Source organism: Cornus florida, unplaced genomic scaffold, assembly GCF_030987335.1.
Source record: "Cornus florida cultivar Cherokee Brave unplaced genomic scaffold, ASM3098733v1 CherokeeBrave_3.0.0_Hap2_Chr08, whole genome shotgun sequence".
NCBI classification, from domain to species: Eukaryota; Viridiplantae; Streptophyta; class Magnoliopsida; order Cornales; family Cornaceae; genus Cornus; species Cornus florida.
In genome coordinates this window covers 46,905,384-46,926,423 of record NW_026775578.1, presented here as the reverse complement: position 1 = coordinate 46,926,423, position 21,040 = coordinate 46,905,384, and the positions used below count along the sequence as shown (strand labels likewise).

The following is a 21,040-nucleotide window of genomic DNA, read 5'->3' as shown; positions in this document are numbered from 1 at the left end:
CATTAATAAGAATATTTTAAATACATCTTAGTGTTACAGGTGCATTCTGATAATGTACAACTCTTTTTTCTAATTTAGTCACATGATCGTGCATTTATATGGTTGGATGACATGCACCATGGCTCTCAAGTGGGCGGTCGTGTGCAGGAAGAATTGGAGGATGTAGTTGCTATTATGCAAGCTCAACAAAAGCGGCAAAACTACATTATCTATGGATGTTGTTGTTGTCTTACTATAACTATATTCTTGTTGTTTTTGCTCATGTTGTTGTTGTTTATTATTGTCGCTGTTGAGAAATGATGTTGTATTGAAAGTTTAATTTTATTACATGAACTTTTATTGTGACTGTTGGCGAATGTTGTAATATTATTTATACTCATGTATGTAATATATTAAAATTTATGAAACTATGATCTTTTGAAACTTTATTTCAGTTCCATATTTGGATTTATTTATTTATTTATATGGTTATTATAATAAATTAATATAAATGGAGGAAAAATATGTCCGGCGTAATACAATCATTTTCTGTAACTTTATATTAGAAAAAATGTATTGAAGAAAATATTAATTCAAAACATTTTTAATCCAACATATTTAATTATTTTATTTATCAAATTAATTTTGGTTACACTTTGGAACACCAAACATGTTTTGTTCTCATATTTCTTAGAACAAGATACATTACCAAACATGTTCTACCATATTTTTGTTCCATGATTCGGTAGAGCAAACTTGGAACACTAAACATGACTTGTTCTGTTCTAGTCTAGAGTAGTACACTACATCACACTACACTCCCAAACGGCGGTTTCTTCTGTAAATAATACGAGACGAATTCGCAATTCCCTATCCCTCTTCCCCCAAACCCTGTAAGCTGGTACCCAGCCCATCTGCACACTCTCCTCAACCTTCACTGCAACTTCAGTAGAGGAGAGAGAAAGATAGAAAGAGAGAAGGAAGAGTCGCGGGGGGGGGGGGGGGGGGGGGGGGGGGGGGGTCTTCTCCTATTAGGTTTCACAAAACTTAATCCATAGGGGAGAAAGAGGATGTCGTCGACCCTACTGGAGGTGACTTGTGGCGGTCACGAGGAAGTCGAGCGTCTCGAGAGACTCATCGTGAAGGATCTCCTGAACGAAACAGCAACGAGCAAGGATCGCCTCTTCCTGAGCCACCGTGTTCGCAAGATGATCCACCAAATTACCTCCACAACCCACGAAGTCGTAAGTTTTCTCATTCTTCTCGATTGTGTTTGTTTTCCGAGAAACCTGTTTCCTTTTTTGATTTCCTTGCAGTTCGTTCATTTTCCTGACCATGGTCAATTAATATCTTTGAGTGCTTCCGCTTGCGTAAATTAATGGGTTTGTCGCAGATTGAGGTTTACGATGACAAAGATAATGCGAGGAAGGATGAGATTGCTGCTCTTGGAGGCCAGACAGCCACTGGAACGAACGTGTTTAGTGCATTTTATGACAGATTAAAAGAGGTAATCAATAGGGTTTTGTACTTTTGTCACTGGTTTTATATAGTAACTAGGGTTTTGTACTTCTGTCACTTGAACTTGAGGTAAATTGATTTCAGTCTCTTGATAATTGGATGTTTAGTTTAGGTATAAAATAGAAAGGTATTTGAACTTGAGTTTATGGAAGTATTAGCTATTGGGTTTGCTTCAGCGAGTTACTTAGGTTTACTATAAAACTTGAAGATGTGAGAGAGGTGTTGGATATCTTTATATCCCTACTTTCTCATGTGCGAACTTTATCCGAATTGCTTCTATATGCCAATTCTTAATGCAATAATTGTAATATGTCCAGATTCGTGAGTACCATAGACGTCATCCTGCTGCACGTGTTATCAATGCCAGTGAGGAGTACGAGGAGCTACTCATAGAGGAACCACGGATCGAGTTCAGTGGAGAGGTCTGTATGCGTGTGTACATGCGTGCACTGCGTCATGTTTCTCTGTGCATCTGCAAACTACATTATCTTCTGATTTTACATGGCATGCAATATTGGACTATATGCACTATGTCATAATAAAAATGCGCAACATTTTTTTGGAAAAACTTTGTATGATGACATTTGGAAATCAATAATGCTGTTTAAAAATGTTTAGGTATGAATTTTGTTACTCTATGCTGCTTGCTTTGCAAAAGTGTAATGAATGATGCAATTACCATATCTCAACGTTAACTAGTTTGTTGCACAGCATCATGACTTCTATTTTGATAAACTCACTACTGTTTCATTTTGGTTCCCCTGAAGAACCGTGATTATCACTTTGTAATATGGCATTAAACCTCAGTGGACAATTTGTGAATAAATTGAACTACTTTCATAATTAGTTTAATAATTGATGGATATTTATAATAGACATCCTTCTTTCTTCTTCTTCTTTGTTTGTTGGTAGGTTAGTTGTAATGAAGTTGGCTAACTCCAAGTCCAATATTCACCAGAATATTGAATTTGGATCTCATTGTACTAGTCTTTAGTACTTGGCTGACCCATCACAGGATCCGATGGTTTGCAACATCTAGAAAAATTCACAATCGCAGTTTCTAGTACAGTTATGTAATGCTCATTACACCCCTCGCCCATTACACTGAGACTGCATTCACTTCTCCTTTTGATTCTATAGGGAGTTGAATGCCCGACTTCTCATGTAGAAGAGGATGAGATACAATTTGAGTTGTGGCTCAGTGGCAAATTAAGCATGCTTAGTAGAGAATAAATTTATCACAGTTCCATAATTTTGACGTTACACAAGTTCTCTCTCTCTCTCTCTCTCTCTCTCTCTCTCTTTAAAGTTCATATTGCACATCAGATTAAGCTTATATTCCGTTCATTATAGTCAGTAATGTTTTCCTTCTGCTTTACCTTTAAAGTAAAGTTGGCTACTGTGCCTGCTTTTGTAAGTGCAATGTTTCCCTGTATTGAATGGACAATTTTTTTATTTTAATTTTATTTTTGGTTGAGACTTTATCTTTCGCATTTAACCGAACCATGGCAGTAGTGGGCCTTATCATTCAACTTGTAGTCTTTATGAAATTCATGTTTCATGTTCCTCAATTTATTTGAAATTTCTTTTTCAGGAAGCCTTTGGACGGTATTTAGATTTGCATGAATTATATAATGTTTATATCAATTCTAAATTTGGGGAGCCCATTGAGTACTCTGCTTACCTTGACATTTTTTCACAACCACATAAGATTCATCGGAAGCTGAAGTTAAAAGGTAAAATTCTCTATCTCTCTCTCTCTGTCCCCCTCTCCCTCTCTTTCTTTCTTTCATCCCAATGTAGATGGTTCATCCTATTTTTAGTTTGCTTTAGCGATTTATTTGGCTACATCTTCAGTTTACATATGCATGTTATTAGCGTATTCTCCCTCTTAGGGGTATTTTAATGACCGGATCTGTAGGAGCCGGATGATTTTATTTGGTCAAATACCTAGCAACAATCTCATATGTTCCTTCAATTGTTTACATGATTATAGATCTTTATTTGTATTTTTTTCTTTGGTTTCAGGATATACAAGGAGTATTTGGACAAACTAATGATGTATTTAACGCATTTTTTTGAGCGGACGGAGCCCTAGCAAGATCTTGATAGAATATTCTCAAAGGTTCAAATGCAGAGGAACTCTTTTCTTTTAGTTGTATTGTTTAGTTATTAAGTGGCTAGTTATTTGTAGCTGTGGCATATCTTTTTCCTGCAATATTTTCTTCAACTGATGGAAAAAATTTCAAATCCTAAAGTAAGGAGGAACTATTAAAATCTTTTAGTTGCATCAAAAGTGACAAAGTCGCAGCAAACAAATTCAGAAAATAGTCTTTTTATAATAGTAAGATAGCCTAGAACCACTCCAATCACCATTGGGACCTAGATTTCTAAAAAGAAATTGAGGAAAATCCTGAAGAGTAGCTTATCTTATGAAATGATAACATCTCGAAATTATATTGATTAAGACTTGTTACAATAAAAAAAATTGGGTTGTCCTTTTACAAGATCTAATAATTACTTTTAATGTAAGGGCAGGCATATTTTCTTTCACATGTGGCCTTTCCTTTGGATTCATTGACATCGGCGAACTTCTTCTTGCTTTGTTTGCCCCCCTCGACAAACTCTAGAACCCCCTTTTAGCATTAATAGTACCTTTTCACTTCCCTAAGTAATCACCTAGTAATTCATAAGCTTAATTGCTACTCTATACTTTTTTTTTTTTTGATAAGTAAATAATATACATAAAAAAAGCTCTAAGGGAGAGCAACCCTTTAACAAAGAGAAAACAAAGGCGCCACATACGTTATTTTTTTTTTGATAAGTAAAAATATATTAGAAAAATGTTCAAAAGGAGAACGTGTCCCTAATACACAAAATCGAAAACGAAAGAGCAAAAACGAAATTGACGGACCAACAGAGTCCAATGGAACAAAAAAATCATCAATCGAGGAGCAAGTGCTACCTCTAACATAACAGAAAAGAGAGTGAAGAATAAGAGACTTAAGGTTTGCAAAAGACGATTCCTTCCCTTCAAAGTTTCTATTATTTCTCTCTCTCCAAATACACCACCAAACACAGTGTGAGGTGACCCTCCAAAAATCATGAGCATGACCAGAAACAGGGCAACTTCTCCAAGCGTTAATAAATTGGAAAGAGTGCTTAGGCATTACCCACTGAACGCCAAAAATACTGAATATGAGATTCCAACAATCAGAAGCAACAGGACAATGCATAACAAGATGGTCCACAGACTCACCATCAGCTTTACAGAGACAGCACCAGTTAACAATGGTATTACCTCTCTTACGCAGATTATCCAATGTTAGAATTTTTCCCCAAGTAGCAGTCCAAACAAAGAAGGCAACTCTAATAGGAGCTTTAGAGCGCCAAATACGCTTCCATGGGAAATTATACCCAACAAAATTAGACAAACACAAGAACATGGATCGAACTTCGTATCTACCATGAAGAGAGGGGGTCCACAAAATATCATCACAACCTCTGCCAACATCCTTCTGTCTATACAACAGGTCCAAAAAGACGCAAACTTCTGCTATCTCCCAATCCTGAAAAGAACGCCTAAAACACACATCCCACGTAACTCCACTGTTATCAAGGTGATAACAGTCAATTACATAAACATGTTTATTCTCGGCAATGCTAAAGAGACGAGGAAAGGAAAAAGACAACAACTGATCACCACACCATAAATCTTCCCAAAATCTAACATTCATACCATTACGAAGCTTGAATCGAATATGAAAAATATTGGATGTTGATTGTTTCAATGAAGCAAATTCTTTATTCAAAAACCCTAAATTTTAAGCATTACCCTTTAATAATTATTTCGATAATAGTTCACAAGAACTAATTCTCTAAAAAAAAAATTGGGTCATGCCATAGAACCCCAAAATTCCCCAAAATTAACTCCAACAAAAGAAACCATCCCCTTTCCAACCTTTTACCAGAATCATACAAATCAGTTTTAGCGAGTACATTTCATTTTAGTTACTGATTAATGGGTCATCTACTTTTAAACGCCGTGTTCCATCAAAACCACATTCATAACATATTCAAAGAGCATATAAAAAGCTATTTGACGAAAAAGTCGTTATTAACTTCACCTCAATGAGTGCCCTAACTCCATCCCCATCAGCATTTGCCCACAGTTGCAAATTTAAACTCAGACACTCGAATTGATTGCCAAAAGCAGACTACACATGCAACTTGAGTATTTTGAGCAGCTTAAACTTAGACATGGTAAAATGTTACACCCAGTTTAAGCATAAGAATGGTATCTGTGGCGGTCCTTCTCCCTTGAAGAGTAAGAGGAGCTGTGGTGGTCACGATCTGAAAAAGAAATATCGCATAAGATGTAATTTAGTGGCTGGAAAAAATATACTTACTAAGAAGGTACAGAAAGAAGACTAGGCATGTACCACGAGATGAATGATGTTTTGATTTCTCCGGGTACCCCCCTTTGTTCATGAACAGATAGGATAAACAAATTCAGTTCTTGAATTAGTAAAAATAAGACGCAAGCAGAAGAAAGCGAACAAACACTGTAAACTGAAGAGATTGTGCAATTACCATTATACATTTATAAACCAACCTGAATCACTTCCTTTGTCCTTTGAACGGTGACTCCTGTCCTTGACTTTATCTCTGTCCCTTCCGGTTTCCTTTTGCTCTCGTTCCCTGTCAGAGTCCCTCCCCCTATCGCGGTCCCGAGCTATTACTCTCTCCTTTTCTCTTTCCCTTTCCCTATCCCAATCTCTCTCTTTTGCCCTTTCCCCACTTGCCTGTGTTCTATGCTCGGTCTTTGATTTCGGCACAGTCTCTCTTGACTCTCCCTCATTAGGCATGCTTTTGGACTCATCATCACTCTTCTTTGATTCTTTCAATTTGTCAAGAGCTACTTTTATCAGTGCACACTTGGACCCGCCGGATTCCAAATTAACTGCTGCGAAAGCTGCGTTGGGAGTATTGGTATCATTATTTGCTGGAGGGCCACCAGAACGTTCCTACAGAAAAGTAATGACAGTTGAGTTCAAGTCACTGGTAACAAAGAAAGACAAGAAAGCCACTACATACAGTACAACATTAAAACACAATATTCCCTGCAAAATTCCCCTAAAAACCACTTCACAGTGGATAATCTGACCAACAAAATTAAGAATGATTTAATTTCTTTTTTTAATTTTCCCCCCTCCTACCCCTACTCATACAAGATGAATTTAGCGCAGCTTTATTCTGCTAATGACATGCTGTGACTGGTGATTGTGACAAATGCAGAACCAAATATAGCATAGGCCCCATACCACACGAAACAAAATGTGGGCGTGTGTGTGTGTGTGTGTGTGTGTGTGAGAGAGAGAGAGAGAGAGAGAGAGAGAGAGAGGGGAGGGAAGGAACCTTTGGAACTGATGGTGACGGTGAATCCCATGATCTATTAGATATTGTAAATGAACCCCCGTCTTTACATACTGGTATATATTCTGCCTTTGGAAGGCTGTATAGGTGTGCGAGAACTCTACAAACTTCATCGATCCCAGATTTCTCTGCATCAAATGCCTTCCACCATGGAGGATTCTCAGGAAGGGGTACATGGAATCTACGTGCAGCAGCATACACAACCCCACAGGCAACGACCTCACTCTTGAATCGCACACATAAAGTCGTACGCAAACTGCTCAAAACAAATATATAATCAATGAACAAAATCTTTAAAAATGCCCATATAATTCAAAGCATGTGTTATAGGAACCTAAGTAAGAACATAAAGGGTAAAGTACACCAACACCCCCCCTTGAGGTTTGCCATTAGGACAGTCATATACAAGTTGAGTCTTTTTTGGACAGTCATATAAAGAGTCCAAAAATGACTCAACTTGTATATGGTTATCCTTATGGCAAACCTCAAGGGGTGTCGGTGTACTTTACCCTAACATAAATGTCCATGTGGTCCCATCACGCTTTTTTGGAAAGGAAATATAATGCAAATTTTCCAGCTAGCATATATTATAAATTCTCTCAGTGGCCTTGCCAAAACCTAGAATTGAATCCCTACTTTCCTGATTGGCGGGTTTTACAGTACGGGGAGGGCTACCTCATTGTGTAGCCTTTGGACCAACACGAGGACAAAATATATACATATATATATATATATAACTTTTTTGTGCGAAAAAAGTACCTTGAGAGTAGAAGCAATGAAACATTATGACTTCCAACCAAAAAATTAAAAAAAAAATTGCGAAGAAGGTTTTTTTAATTTCAACATGTTAGGGGTAACGGTAAATCATGCATAAATAACAGACAATTCAGTAATTTTGCACATAGGTTTTCAACCTTGTAAATGATATGATAATGAAACCCTAAATTATAGCCTTCTTTTTTACATTTCACTCTCTATGACCAAATGTGTGTAGGGGTTCACCAGCAACCAGTTTATTTCAGCAACTATTAAAAGTATCCATTATGTATCTATTTTTGGTTCTCTGTGCTCAATTTTGTTGAGTGTCGGAATATCCTTAACAATACATCCATAAAGTAATAATTTAATAGCTAAAATGACACCAAAACTTTTTTCCCAATCGTGTGGATTGTGATGTGTATAACTGTATAACACCTTTGGAACAACCGTATATTACTGCCTTCCTTTGCCTAAAAGAAGTAAAGGTAAATTTTAAAAGAGATTTGAAGAATTCAAAGCCAAGAAAAGGAAATGCAGGGTTGAAGAACAGATAAGGATGTATGTCATACTACTAAAAAGAGAAGATTGGGTTATATAGGTTCCTGCCCTCAGTTGTGCAGAGGGAATCCTGGAGTGGATCCTGGATTGAGAAGACGGGAGACAAGCATTGTGGAATATGATTATACCATTTGGATACATATTCCTCCACGTGTTTTGTGGAATGCTTGCGAAGAAAGTACAGTTGTGTGTACTTGGGCTGTGCCCCTTTCATAATGCTCTTTGATGCAAATTTACTTTAGTTATCAGAAAGAAAAACAAAAAGAGTTTAATGCAAGTTTTTGGTGCTTGAGAGTTCATCAATGTCAATTACCACACAAATCTTATTTCACAAGCTACCATCAGATTGTTTAATATCCAGGAATCTCATCACAAACACATGCCTGCGTAATTTCTCTCTAACAAACCATTAGTCAGCAGTTAGCAAACAAGCTGTTAATGAGTTTTAGACTCATGTTCCAATTTCAACACCAGCTCAAACTACCACCTTAACAGACCCAACCAAAGCCATATAGGCACAGATAGTCTTAACCAAGTGATATAAACCCAGTAGAGATGCTGAAAATTATCAGTGACTAAAAAGAAATCAAAGGTGAAAAAATTGTACATACACCATGAGAGATGAACAAATAAAAGGAGAACTATATCCCAGTTCTTGTTAATATCATAGAGTGTGATCTGTGATAATAATAATAAAAAAGAAAACATGTTAAATCTTTAAAATTGCATGCAGCTACTAAAATGTTAAAACTTTAATGAAAGCTTTATGCTATTCTTATTTTAGTACTTATGTAACAATTCACACATAAGATAAAAAAGGAAAGAAAAAAAAACAAATTGAAGCTCCACAAAAGAACATGTCAACTGAATAGCAACACAAATTTGGAGAAGAAAGGACAACTAAGAAAAGCTACAAAGTTTAATTCCTCCCATCCAATCAATTGACTTTTATCAGCACACCCAAAACGATCATGTTAAATGAATGGACCAATACATAACTACGAACAATAAGTAGTATAGATTCTAAATTCAGAATTACCTATCATTTGCAAGATTCCAAGCTTCTTGTCTCAACTCGGGGGGTGTTTCAAGGGTAGCAAGGTAGTTCGATATAAATTTATGAGGATGTTCCACATGGCATATGAAACCCATCTCTTTCAAAAGATGCCTCTCTGTTCTGTTCAAATCCATCTTCAACTCTGCATATTTCTGTAAAAAGAACAGCCGTTAATCCAAGGACAACAACTTGCTTTGAATATAAGCACATCAGGCTTCTCAGATTCTACTTCTACTGTTTAGAGTAGTACCCAAAATGGAGGCAGGGCCCATGAATTTTCACTTGGAGGGGCTGAAATAGTAGAGTGAAGATAAATTTTATAAATTGTACAGAGATCAATTTAAAAGGGATCATAATAACAGAGGTTTGATATCTAAGGATCATTTTACATTTTTTAGAACTCAACAATTATGAGGTGACCCTTTTTATAGGCTTTTGTACATACATACCGTGTTGTTTGATAATCTAATTCAACACTTAATTCTGAGTGGATTAAGTGCTTATCCAATTAAGTGTGTTTGACAAGACAATTTGAATATTACTAAAATTTTGACTAACAGTGAATTCACTTAGGACTGAACACTTACAGAATCAAATAAATAAATAAATGAAAAAATCTCCAATTTTAATTACCACTTAAAAATTTCAGCACTTAAAATTCTCTTGAAGAACAAAAACAGATGGGTTCCTAGAAAAAAATATATGAGATGACACTATAACCTTAGAAAATGGGTCCAAATGCTCAATAGGTAAGTTCTCCCTCCTACATTCCATTCGATGGAAAACAATGAGAATCCTGCCTGTCTTTTCTAGGACTTTCCTCATATTCTGTGCTTCTGAAAAATTAAAAGCAGCTGAGTTCAATATATAAATGAGATGCGACTATAACCTTAGAAAATGGGTCCAAATGCTCAATGGGTAAGTTCTCCCTCCTGCATTCCATTCGATGGAAAACAATGAGGACCTGCCTTGCTTTTCTAGGGCTTTCCTCAAGTTTTGATGCAAGCCAAACACAACTAGCAGCAACTCTCTGTGAGTAAAATAATAATAAGATCAGGCCCCAATTAGAAAGCATACAAATATTGTGCTATTTTATATTGAATACAGAAAATTCCATGAATAAAGGAAAAGAATGGAACCTTGACGTTAAAACGAGCAAATGACTTCTTGCCGTAGAAGCGATGAAACAGAACCTGCCCGGTGGCCATTACTGCTTGAGGTCTGTAGGCAATATGATTAAAGAAATACGCCAGCCAAAGGTAGGGAACAAATCAATAATTATACTATAATTATAATAAAAATAAGTAATACTTTAGGTGGTAAGCTAATGAGGTGAGGATGGATAAACATTGGTTTCAGGCCAATTGATACTGGACCATTGTACAGAGGACAAACAATAGCACCAAAAGAAATATGAAGGATACAGTCTAAGTAAGATGCCACTTTCTTGGATGAGATCACAGCCATAGATTCTAAGTGTAATTTCTGTTGCTTCATCTACGCCATCTTTCCTAGAAGGTGAAATTTTAATTTGCTCGTCTGTCAGATAAAATGTGTCGATCGCTGTGTAAATCATGGTTGATAGAAGAGCTCGACAATCTCCAATAAGCTGCTTACAAATAAAAACTCAAAGTTAACAGAAAATATATCAAGACTAACTTATCACATGATAACAGATAGAATACACACACCAAATGGAACATAAAACAAAGACAAATATCCACGTCTCTGAGTGTACAAGTTACCCAGAATATGAGGGGCTATTAAAAATAAAAATGCAGACACACCAATAATTAAAGCTAATTAACAATTTAGAAAACATACACTAAACAAAAAGCTAGAATTTTACTCCAAGAAAAAGACACACTAAAATTATGCATGGCTAACTTCCGGGAAATTTTTTTATGCATGGCTGTGTATGAGTCTGTGAGAGAGAGAGCAAGTCGAGGAAACCTTGGATATAAATTCGGAGACGTCCACATCAAAAAATTATACCACAAAAAAATATCATGAGTGTGTGTGTGTGTGTTGTGAAAGACAAAGATAAGAACAATGAACCTCCACATGCGAGTTCTGCTTAACTGAATTCAATTTCCAACCAGAGGATAATTCATGAAATGAGAAGAAATGTAAGAGAGAGAGAAAAAAATCTGGAAATCCAATCAACAATGAATTACATCATGTGTTATAGGATAAAGTAGTGAGAGAAGGGGGGTGCATCGGGTACCTTTTGTGAGTAGGGACTGCAACTATTAGCCGGATGTGGACAGTTCGTGTGAAGGTGGAGGAGAAGGTGAAGAACAGAGGGTTGGGGCAAGAGGGGTGAGCCGAACGACAGGCTTATACTTCACTGGCCTTGTTGTGAACTCAGATGAAGGTGGAGGAGATAGGCGAACAAGGTTTTATCTAGCTATGAGAAGGAGAACAAGAGCGGGTTAGGGAAAGGTTAGCCGAAGAAGAAATAGAAGTGGTTTGGAAAAAGTTGGCCGTGAACTCGAAGGTCAACAAGGTCGTTGCCGACTGTGAGAAGGTGAACAAGAGCGGGTTCTTTGGACAAGGTTAGGGCATGAGGGGTGTGGAATTATTGTTGAATTGTATTGATTTTTTATCTACTTGTTTCTTGGTATTTGTTTTATGATTAAACACAATTTTTTACAGCTGTGAACAAATCCAGAAAAAATTATGTGCCGGTAAAATACTCCAATCAGCCTTGCCTGCAACTGGACCTGTCAATTTGGTTTTGTCCATCCCGTTTGTTGCCTCACTAAGAAGTTTAGACCACATAACCTCATGATTCATATCAAGTATTCATATTAATGTTTCATTATTTCCTATAGAGACAAGAGAGTCTGCAGCTGCACATGCATAGAAGAATCAATGAAAGAAAAGGGTTTTGGAATCTATTAGTTCTTCTAAGAAATCCGATACAAACCCCAAATATGAAGAAACCCATATCCAACAACACGATTCAACACAAAACAATCAAAATTTAACCAAAAGTAAAGAAACTGATATCCAAAATTTTCAGATAATAATCCCAAAACAAAACCCAAATCACAGTACCAGATTTTAGAAAGAGATATAATAACCTGGAGAGAGATACTAAATCAAAGCTGTGATTCAATACCCCATAAGAAACCCTTCGTGGGCTTTCGTGGTCTCCCGTTTCAGAGACCCTTTACAAACAACGAACTAGGGTTTCAGTCGAATGGGCTTTGAATCGCCTCACACCAAGTGAGACAACAAAGAAAAACGAGTGACAGAACAATGATTTTGCAGCTCAAAACCTAAGATCTATGGAGGCACAACGACTGAACTCTAGGGTTCTAGTCGAATCGCCCAGACCGAGAAGAGAGAGAAACGAGAGCGCACAAATGCGAGGTTTCAGAAAATTTTAGCTTATATATCTGATGTCCCCCGCTATAGTAACCTGGTATAAGTGTGTTATTGGTTTGGGCTTATTTCCTCCGCTACAATATCAAACACATAACAATATCACCAAATTGGTGATATGGGTTTGGCCCAAAATTTTGATATTGTTTTACACTGTTCCAAACCACATCAGGCCTTACCAAACGTGATTTGGGCCTAAATTTTGAAATCAAAACACCAAAAACAATACCACATCGCATGCCAAACAGCCCCTTAGTACCTATATTACGTGTGTTGTGTGTGTGTATGCGTATTAATAGATGTGATGTATTTTGTCCAGCAGGTGCAGTAATGCTATTTACCCAAAGTTTTCTTAAGGAAACGTCAGTAAACAATTACTACTACTTAGTACCTATATTACGTGTTGTGTTGTGTTGTGTGTGTGTGCGTGCACGCCTATTAATAGATGTGATATATTTTGTCCAGTAGGTGCATGTAATGCTATTTACCCAAAGTTAATTGCCTCACCTGATATGCAGCCTTTATTACAATTTACATGCAGTTGTGTGTGTGTGTGTGTGTGTGTGTGTGTGTGTATATATATACTTGAATTTGTACATTTTAAAAAAAAAACAGATTGCAAAGTATGTAGAACATGCAAACAACATGTAATGAAGTTTTATGATTTGGGGAAAACAGAGCTTTCAATGGTCGAGGATATGTGAAGGCACACTCAATCACTGTAACAAACTTTTAGATGCGCTGCTATTCACATACCTGCGCATGTATATATATATATATACAGACATACATATGTATATATCAAAATGTTCCAGATGATACAGTTCGCATGGAATGATACAGTTCGTATGAGCAAATGAAGAAAAGCAAGTGGGCAAAATCAAGTGTTGATAAATTGCTGGAACACATCAGTATAAGAGTAAAATACAGGGCAGAATAGCAACATAATGAATAAGGTTGAGTTTGGAATGAAATAACCGGTGTATAGTCGGAAACCACAAAAGGCCTCTTCCATGTTGCATACGAGTACACCTCTCCAGCAGGGTCGCCAAAATGTTGATGTGGCTTTTGTATAGTGATAATGAGGCATTGCCCGTAACATAGTAGAGGTCCAGAGTGGATTGGATGAGGTGAAAGTCGAGGTAAACTTGAGAGAGAGAGAGAGAGAGAAGATGGCAGTGTGAAAGAACCATTGATAAAATCCTGGGAAGGAGGGAGTTGAGTTGCTCGGGCCCCTTGGTTTGGATTTAAAATCATGGTCAATTTTCAATTAAAACAGCCTGGGAATTTGGAGGGCTGTTATAGCTAAAGGTGGGATCATATGGCCTGATTACCATTGATAGTCTATTATTAATTAGCTGGTCCGATTTGATGTTGAAGGTACATAGTTAAAGTATTGGGATGAATAGAAGCTAATTTTTTCAACAACTATATACACTATTTGGAGGGAAAGGAATCAGAGAATGAAGACTAGAATATAAATGATATCACTTTTCGTACTATAAACCATTATACCATTTGATCAAACTTTACTATCATTTGACACAATAAACACTCAATGAAAAACAAAAACAGGGCCATTATATGTGTTAACATAATTAGTTGTATGCAGTTGTCTATTATAGCCGTTTGGTAATCTCTAACCTATATATATCTCCTCCTTTGTACATGATTATATACTTCAATATACAGAATCCTATACAATTCAATTGTCTATCTCTATCTCTGATATTCAACATGGTATCAAAGCCATCTGGCCTGAACTAAAGTTTACCTGTTTTGTTTCAAGTATCGTCTTCTGATTCAAGTGCTGCTGACGTGCCACGCTCTGTCAAGAATAACTCTGCGCGTAGAACTAACGCGTAACCACGCGCAATCTCCAACGTATCAGACGCGTCTTCCGTTGCTCAACAAACTGAGCTCATCAGAAAACCCATCAACGCCGTCCTTTGCGGTGGCCGAATCGCCGCCGTTTCAGTCCCTGATCATCACTGTGATTTGGGTACTGTCATCTGGGTTAAGAACTGTGAAAGAATTTGGGCTCAATTGAGTCTTCAACACTCTTCGGTTCGTGGCTATCCTTGGTGGACTCGTCCTTACTGGCGGTGGACGACAGTGGATGTTGGAAGGTTAGTGAGGGATCTGTGTTGTGAAGGTGGTCTTCGGTGGGAGGTGTTGGAGGATCTGCGGGTTGGTGTTGATCTAGGGATTGGATAGGGCTTTCTCCTGTCCGTTGGTGCTCTACCTCGTACAATTCAGTCATTTTTATGAAAAAAATTTGTTAAATGGACTAAAATATCCATCAACTATGGCATTCTTTGACAGTGGGTTTGAAAGGGAAAGATAAAATTAGTTAAAAAAAAAATAATAATAAAAAAAATAAAAGAAGGTAACTTTTTATTATGTTTGATTAATGAATGAAGAAAAAAAATAAATAAATAATAATAATCATATTTGAGAAAAGAAAGAAAAAAAATTATTTTAATAAATATATATTCTTTTATTTCAATCTCTCCAATCTCGCACTTTCTATGAGAAACAAAATTGACATAATGATTGTCTAACAAGATATTATGCATACTAAGATCTTGCTCTGGGCGAATCACATATTGTGCGCACTTACCCCTTGTTTTATTATTTTAGAAATTTAATTTCTGTTTTAGACTTATTTCATATCATGGTTCAAGCGTTAAAAATCGGCGAGGTTTTCTACTACTTTTCAAAATCCAACTCCATCCTCTAATCTCATTCTCAAGTCTGAACTCTCTATCTCTCTCTCTCTCTCCTCTGCACTACAAGAATCAGAAGTTCAAACCCCATATATTTCAGTTTATCTGCCTGTCTGCAAGAATCAAAAGTTTAAAACCCGTATCGGTATATCATTTCAGATTGTTTAGAAAATCAAAACCCATATTTTTTCAGTTTCCATTGCCGTTGTTCCAGTTCCGGTTCGCCGTTCACAAACTTCAGCCGTTACCCCGCCGTCTCTCACTCTCTCTGCAACTGCTAACTTGTATGTATATGTAATCTTGAGGGCAAATTAAGCATCACAAATAATATATCAACCCTCCCTTTCACTTTTCTTCCTTCTCTTCCCAAATATCAACCCTCCCTTTCACTTTTCTTCCTTTTCCTCCCATTTGTGGGAGGATAAGCAAAACACTGTTCAGACCTTGTGTTAACCCTCCAAATTCTTTCATTTCCTTCCAACAATTTTTGCCTAACACAAATTTTTAATCTCCCTCCATCACCCTCCCTTTCCTTTCTTCCATTTTCCATTGCACCAAATTGACCCTAAGTAAAAAGACACTACCATCCTTATAATGTCATCGAACTATTAAAAAAAAAAAAAAAAAAAAAACTTACTTCAAATGGATAAAAATACCCCTTTTTTTATTCCCTCTCTCTCCACCTAGTACCTTTCTTTTTTAAATAATTATCCATCAGGAAAAAAAAAATCTCACAACATAAAAATATATATATTCAGATAATGATGACGAATATGGGAATAGAAGGAAGGTTAAAATCAGTTATAGCAAGCCCACAAATTTCACAATCAAGATTATAATAAAATAAAATAAAAATCCAATCACAAGAACATATGTGCATCTAACAAATTTCACTTATATATGTGTGTATATATTTATATACCATTATATGCCCAGCATTTGGTTTGGTTTGACAAAAATTTATCCAAATTGCAAAACTTCTGAAAAAAAATGGTATTGTTATTTATCTCAACCCTACAAACAAACAAGGACATCTCATTCGCCAAATTCATCTTACCCATTACTTTTCAATTGGGTACAACAAACCATTGTTGTATATCTGGGTTTGACTTCACCAGCCAATCGGCCTTGAATTTGTGGAATAACCATTCTTGAATTTGTGCAATCATAATAGAGAATATTGGAGAACTGTCTTTCAGTTCAACTTTATTTGAATCACTCGCACCCAAAAAGGCTTCAACAATTGGCTCAACGCTAACTATGCAATTCAAAGTATGATTGGTTGAAAGGAGTTATTAGTGGTTTTCCAAGCAGAGATTATGGTGTGATAATTATGTGAAAAAGGTAAGGATGATGATGATGAGACAATGGTGTGATAATCTAGATTATGAGAAGATTGTCTGCAGGATAATCTCAGTTTTTTTTTTTTTAAATCTGAAATGGGATGTAACTGTTCTTGTCAGGACAATTTCAATGCACAAGACTCCCGTAATTGTGGGGTCAGGGGAGGGTTAGATGTACACAGCCTTACCTTCCGATGGAGAAGCTGCTTCCGGTTTCAAAACCGTGACCTCCACATTAGAATAGAGCAATATTACCATTGCGCCAAGGCCCACCCTCAATGGTATTAGTATAGCCAAATAGTGGCACAAATTGATATATTATATTTTCTATTATAGTTAGTCATTGCATGTTACCACCAAGGATGGTAATCTAGTGGTACTTCTTCACCTTCCAAAGTAGAAGGTTGAGAGGGTTGAGCTTTTGCTTGCTTCCAAGTTTATGGGGCATCAAGTCACTGGCTTCTATTTTCAGTCTCTCTCGTCTGCTGAGCTCATACAATATTTATAGCTGAAAATGGAATCAGACAATGTTAATAAATTCTATATTCAAGACTGTCATTCAACGTGGAATCTAAAATAGAATAGAATCCATGACATATATTTGAAATATTGATTGAACATTGCCATTAAAAGGAAGGATCATGATAAAATTGATGCAACAGTGGTTGGTGCATTCGGACAATGTTTATCAAGGGAAATCTTGTCCTGAACATTCGGTGGTTGGGTGCATATGTTGAAGGATTTCGAGCCCTTGCTGCTAATAAACATTCGTGAACTTAAGAGGTGAAGCCCTTGTCAGACCTTCACCATGAATAGTCTAGCCCATTCCAGAAACCCTTCCCTAGAGCAAGAGTATCTAAACAGCGAGAATAACTGAACAAAGAGATTCTAGCCGGCCCTCGTTTTGGCTGGTACGACCACTCTATTAATCTTCGCTAAGACACTGGAAGGTGTGACCTATGTACAGTAGAGAGGGAATCAGAACGTGGTCATCATACGTTGGTTTCACGTTCTTCGGAGAACTAACTCTAGGAAGGTGGCGTAGAAATTAATATGATAAAATAGTCAAAATGAATGAACACATTCAATAAAAAAATATATATTTATTCTTTTTTCTTGATTCTCTTTTTTTTTTTTTCTTTTTTTTCTTTTTTTTTCCTAAGTATTCTCTTCTTTTTTTTTCTTTCTACAACAGGACCCAAATTTTCATTTTGTAATTGATCCTTGGCTACAGATTACGAAAACTATTATTCTTGATCTAGACAAAAAATATATTAAAATTGAATCCGACAGGAAGAATGTTGTTCCTACAAGAATGTGCACTTTAATCAATAAAGTGACGAAATATAATTCCAAGGAACTGTTTCTGACTTTTGAATGCTTTTTTCTAAATCAACTAATCAAGGTCTGTAATTCTTGTTATGCAAACTAAATCCTATTTGGTGAATTTTTTTTTGATCTTTTAAAAATATATATATATATATAGGGAGGTGTATATATATATATATATATATATATATGAACCCATATTGACATATCATTTCATATTGTTCAAAAAATCAAAACCCATATCAGTTTCCATCGCCCCCCCTCTATTTCTCTCTGGCGTTCTCTTTTTCTGAAATAGCAGTAGTCATATCTTGTGCTACAATTAGTATCAATTTTGGCAAAGTTAAAATTTGGCGGCCCATCTAACATTGCAGTGGAGAGCCCATTTTTACCATCTCTTACTATATTTTAGAAATGATAGTCTTTATAGCATTGCATTGGAAATGCTCTTACTTATCAAAAAAATAATAATACCAAAGAACTGTGGAGACGAGGAGGGATACTTTGTTTTATTAGGATTTTTATACATTTTTACTTATCAAAAAAATAATAATTCCAAGGAATTGTGGGGACTAGGAGGGATACTTTGTTTTATTCTCTTTTTATTTTGTTTTTGTAATTTTCTCTTCCAAAACTAAGTCATGGTGTTCTGTTCATTTCTTTTCTTGTTAACTCGATGAAATAATTTTGTTTGCAGTGACTTGGAAGTAGATTATGAGTTGTTGGAAAAATATATGTTTAATGTGACTTTTAAGATATAACAATCCTTATACTAATATATCATGAAATAATTAATAATATGCTAAGAAATCATTAATTAAATATACAACTCTATATTTAATTAAATATGCAAAATAAAGCAATAAAATAATAATAATATACAAGGAATGAACCTGGACCAAGGCTAGTATTGGATACTATGTCCTTAAGACAGATTCGCCCAGCTATGGTGCTAACGGACTCAGTGGCGTCTATCTCCCAGGATACAACGGTCTACATCCACCAATAGCAGCACTACAAACTCGTGGATACGGCGAACCTTCTCCGTGTAATACTCTCTATGACTCAAAAATGCATCATATACTATATAAATGCTGAATTGGGTGTAATCCGAACCAAATGGTTCGGACCAATCTTAATATGGCTCGATGAAATTGGATTAGGGTCTAAGTGGCTCGAACCACTTAACCTATGGTTTGAATCGACTTGGGTTGGGTTCAAGTCTAGAGAGGGAGATAGAAGAAAATGAAAATGAATGAATTGCAAATGATCCAAATGGGGTATTTATAGAAACAGATATGCCTTTTCGGATTGGGTGTATCTCTTCATTATTGGACATAACCATTGCAATAGGTTGCAATGGTTCACATGGTGTCTGTTCACCACTAGACACATTTATTCCAATAGGTTGCAATGGTTCACATGGTGTCTGTTCACCAATAAACACATCCATTCCAATAGGTTGCAATGTGCCTTTTCGAGTGGGTGCAACCATGGGTCATGATGGTTTGGAAAAAGGTGTAACCCTTTGAAAAAACTAAAAAGTGGTTTTTTAATTTAAAATGTGTAACCCTTTAGAAAAACTAAAATATGGTTTTTTAATTTAAAAGGTGTAACCTTTTAGAAAAACTAAAAAGTAGTTTTTTTAATTCAAAAAACCAACCACCAAAAAAAAAATAAAAACCCACTCATTTGTAAAACCCATTTAAATAAGCCCAGCACAAAATTAGGCCTAATCCAAAATTCCAAAAAGGAATAATCTGGACTTTACAATTAGGCCCAAGCCCAAGCCCAAATCCTAAACTCAGCTTATTTAAATTTCAATTTGTTTTAACATTTTTTCCATGTGGGACAAACCCTTCCCACATTTTGCATACCCATTTAGGCTTATCAAAACACCACACTTTGGAGCTAATTTCTCATTCATCCATAAACGGATTTCAGAAAGTAAATATACTACGTTCATCTCCTTGCGGAGAGAAACGCGCTTGTCTAGAGATCCGTAAAAAATTATTAGCGGAATCTATTTCAAATCTCATCCAAAGTTTATGTTTTTAATGCCCCCGTTTCCAACATGAGTCTCAGGAAAATGCTCGGATAGTCTATTCAGCATTGGCTGTGGATAAAGAGGTGATGATTTCATGATGCTCAAGCTGTCTTTTTGCCCACGAGTAGTTTCGGATTCGATTCATACCGACTTAATTATTTAAATGCAGTTGCAGCCGGACAAAGTGAAAAGGCAGATGTCTATCTCTGATGGGAAGCTTTCTGTGTGAGCTCCTTTTCCCTGACGGCCATTAGTTGGAACCTTGCTCATTCAAAAATCATTTTAACATTCTTTTTCTCAAAATGTTACTTAATTAGTGTTGTAAATAATAAAATATAAGTGAAGAGAGAAATGAAAATTATTACATCGTTCAGTCATTGGGGATTAAATCCAGGCATAAAGAGTTCAAGGGCTATATCACTTATATAATATTCTCTCTTAATGTTTGCATAAAATGATCAACATATATGTGATAAATATGATCTAAGAAGATTCTTAAAATCATTCCCATGGTTCACTCATGTCAAAATTCTGTGAAGGAGTGATTTAAGGGCTTTCTAATGATATTTTCCAACATAACGTCTTCCAACAATTAATACATATATATATCATAAATTGGATTCCTTTAGATGTTATAGAAGAAATGTAAATATAGGGGGAGAAAAAAAAAAAAAAAAAAAACCCCAAAACATCGTGTATTATTTGATTTGTATGTTTAGCAGGAAAATGGATATTCAAAATATGGTAAAAGAAAATAGTGATCTGATTGTTTAATCTTTCCATTTACAATATAGTCGGTGCCGTCATGTATTTCCATGGTACTATTATTTGGCGAGAGGCGATCGCCTCTATATGCCTTTGTTTAGTATTAAAAATCTTGCTTTTATCTTTA

General features: G+C 36.0%; 1 protein-coding gene across 1 annotated transcript; it reads right to left on the bottom strand.

Annotated features, from left to right (window-relative positions):
- Positions 1–5,669: 5,669 nt before the first annotated feature.
- Positions 5,670–14,969, bottom strand: LOC132271604 (cyclin-L1-1-like). The gene is made up of 9 exons (XM_059773040.1): positions 14,475–14,969; positions 10,732–10,916; positions 10,447–10,528; positions 10,197–10,337; positions 9,290–9,459; positions 6,916–7,189; positions 6,113–6,524; positions 5,940–5,978; positions 5,670–5,850 (listed from the first exon to the last, which is right to left on the bottom strand). Exons 2-9 carry the CDS (start codon positions 10,881–10,883, stop codon positions 5,780–5,782), a joined length of 1,341 nt encoding a protein of 446 aa, XP_059629023.1. The 5' UTR covers positions 10,884–10,916; positions 14,475–14,969; the 3' UTR covers positions 5,670–5,779.
- Between the last annotated feature and the right edge of the window lie 6,071 nt (positions 14,970–21,040).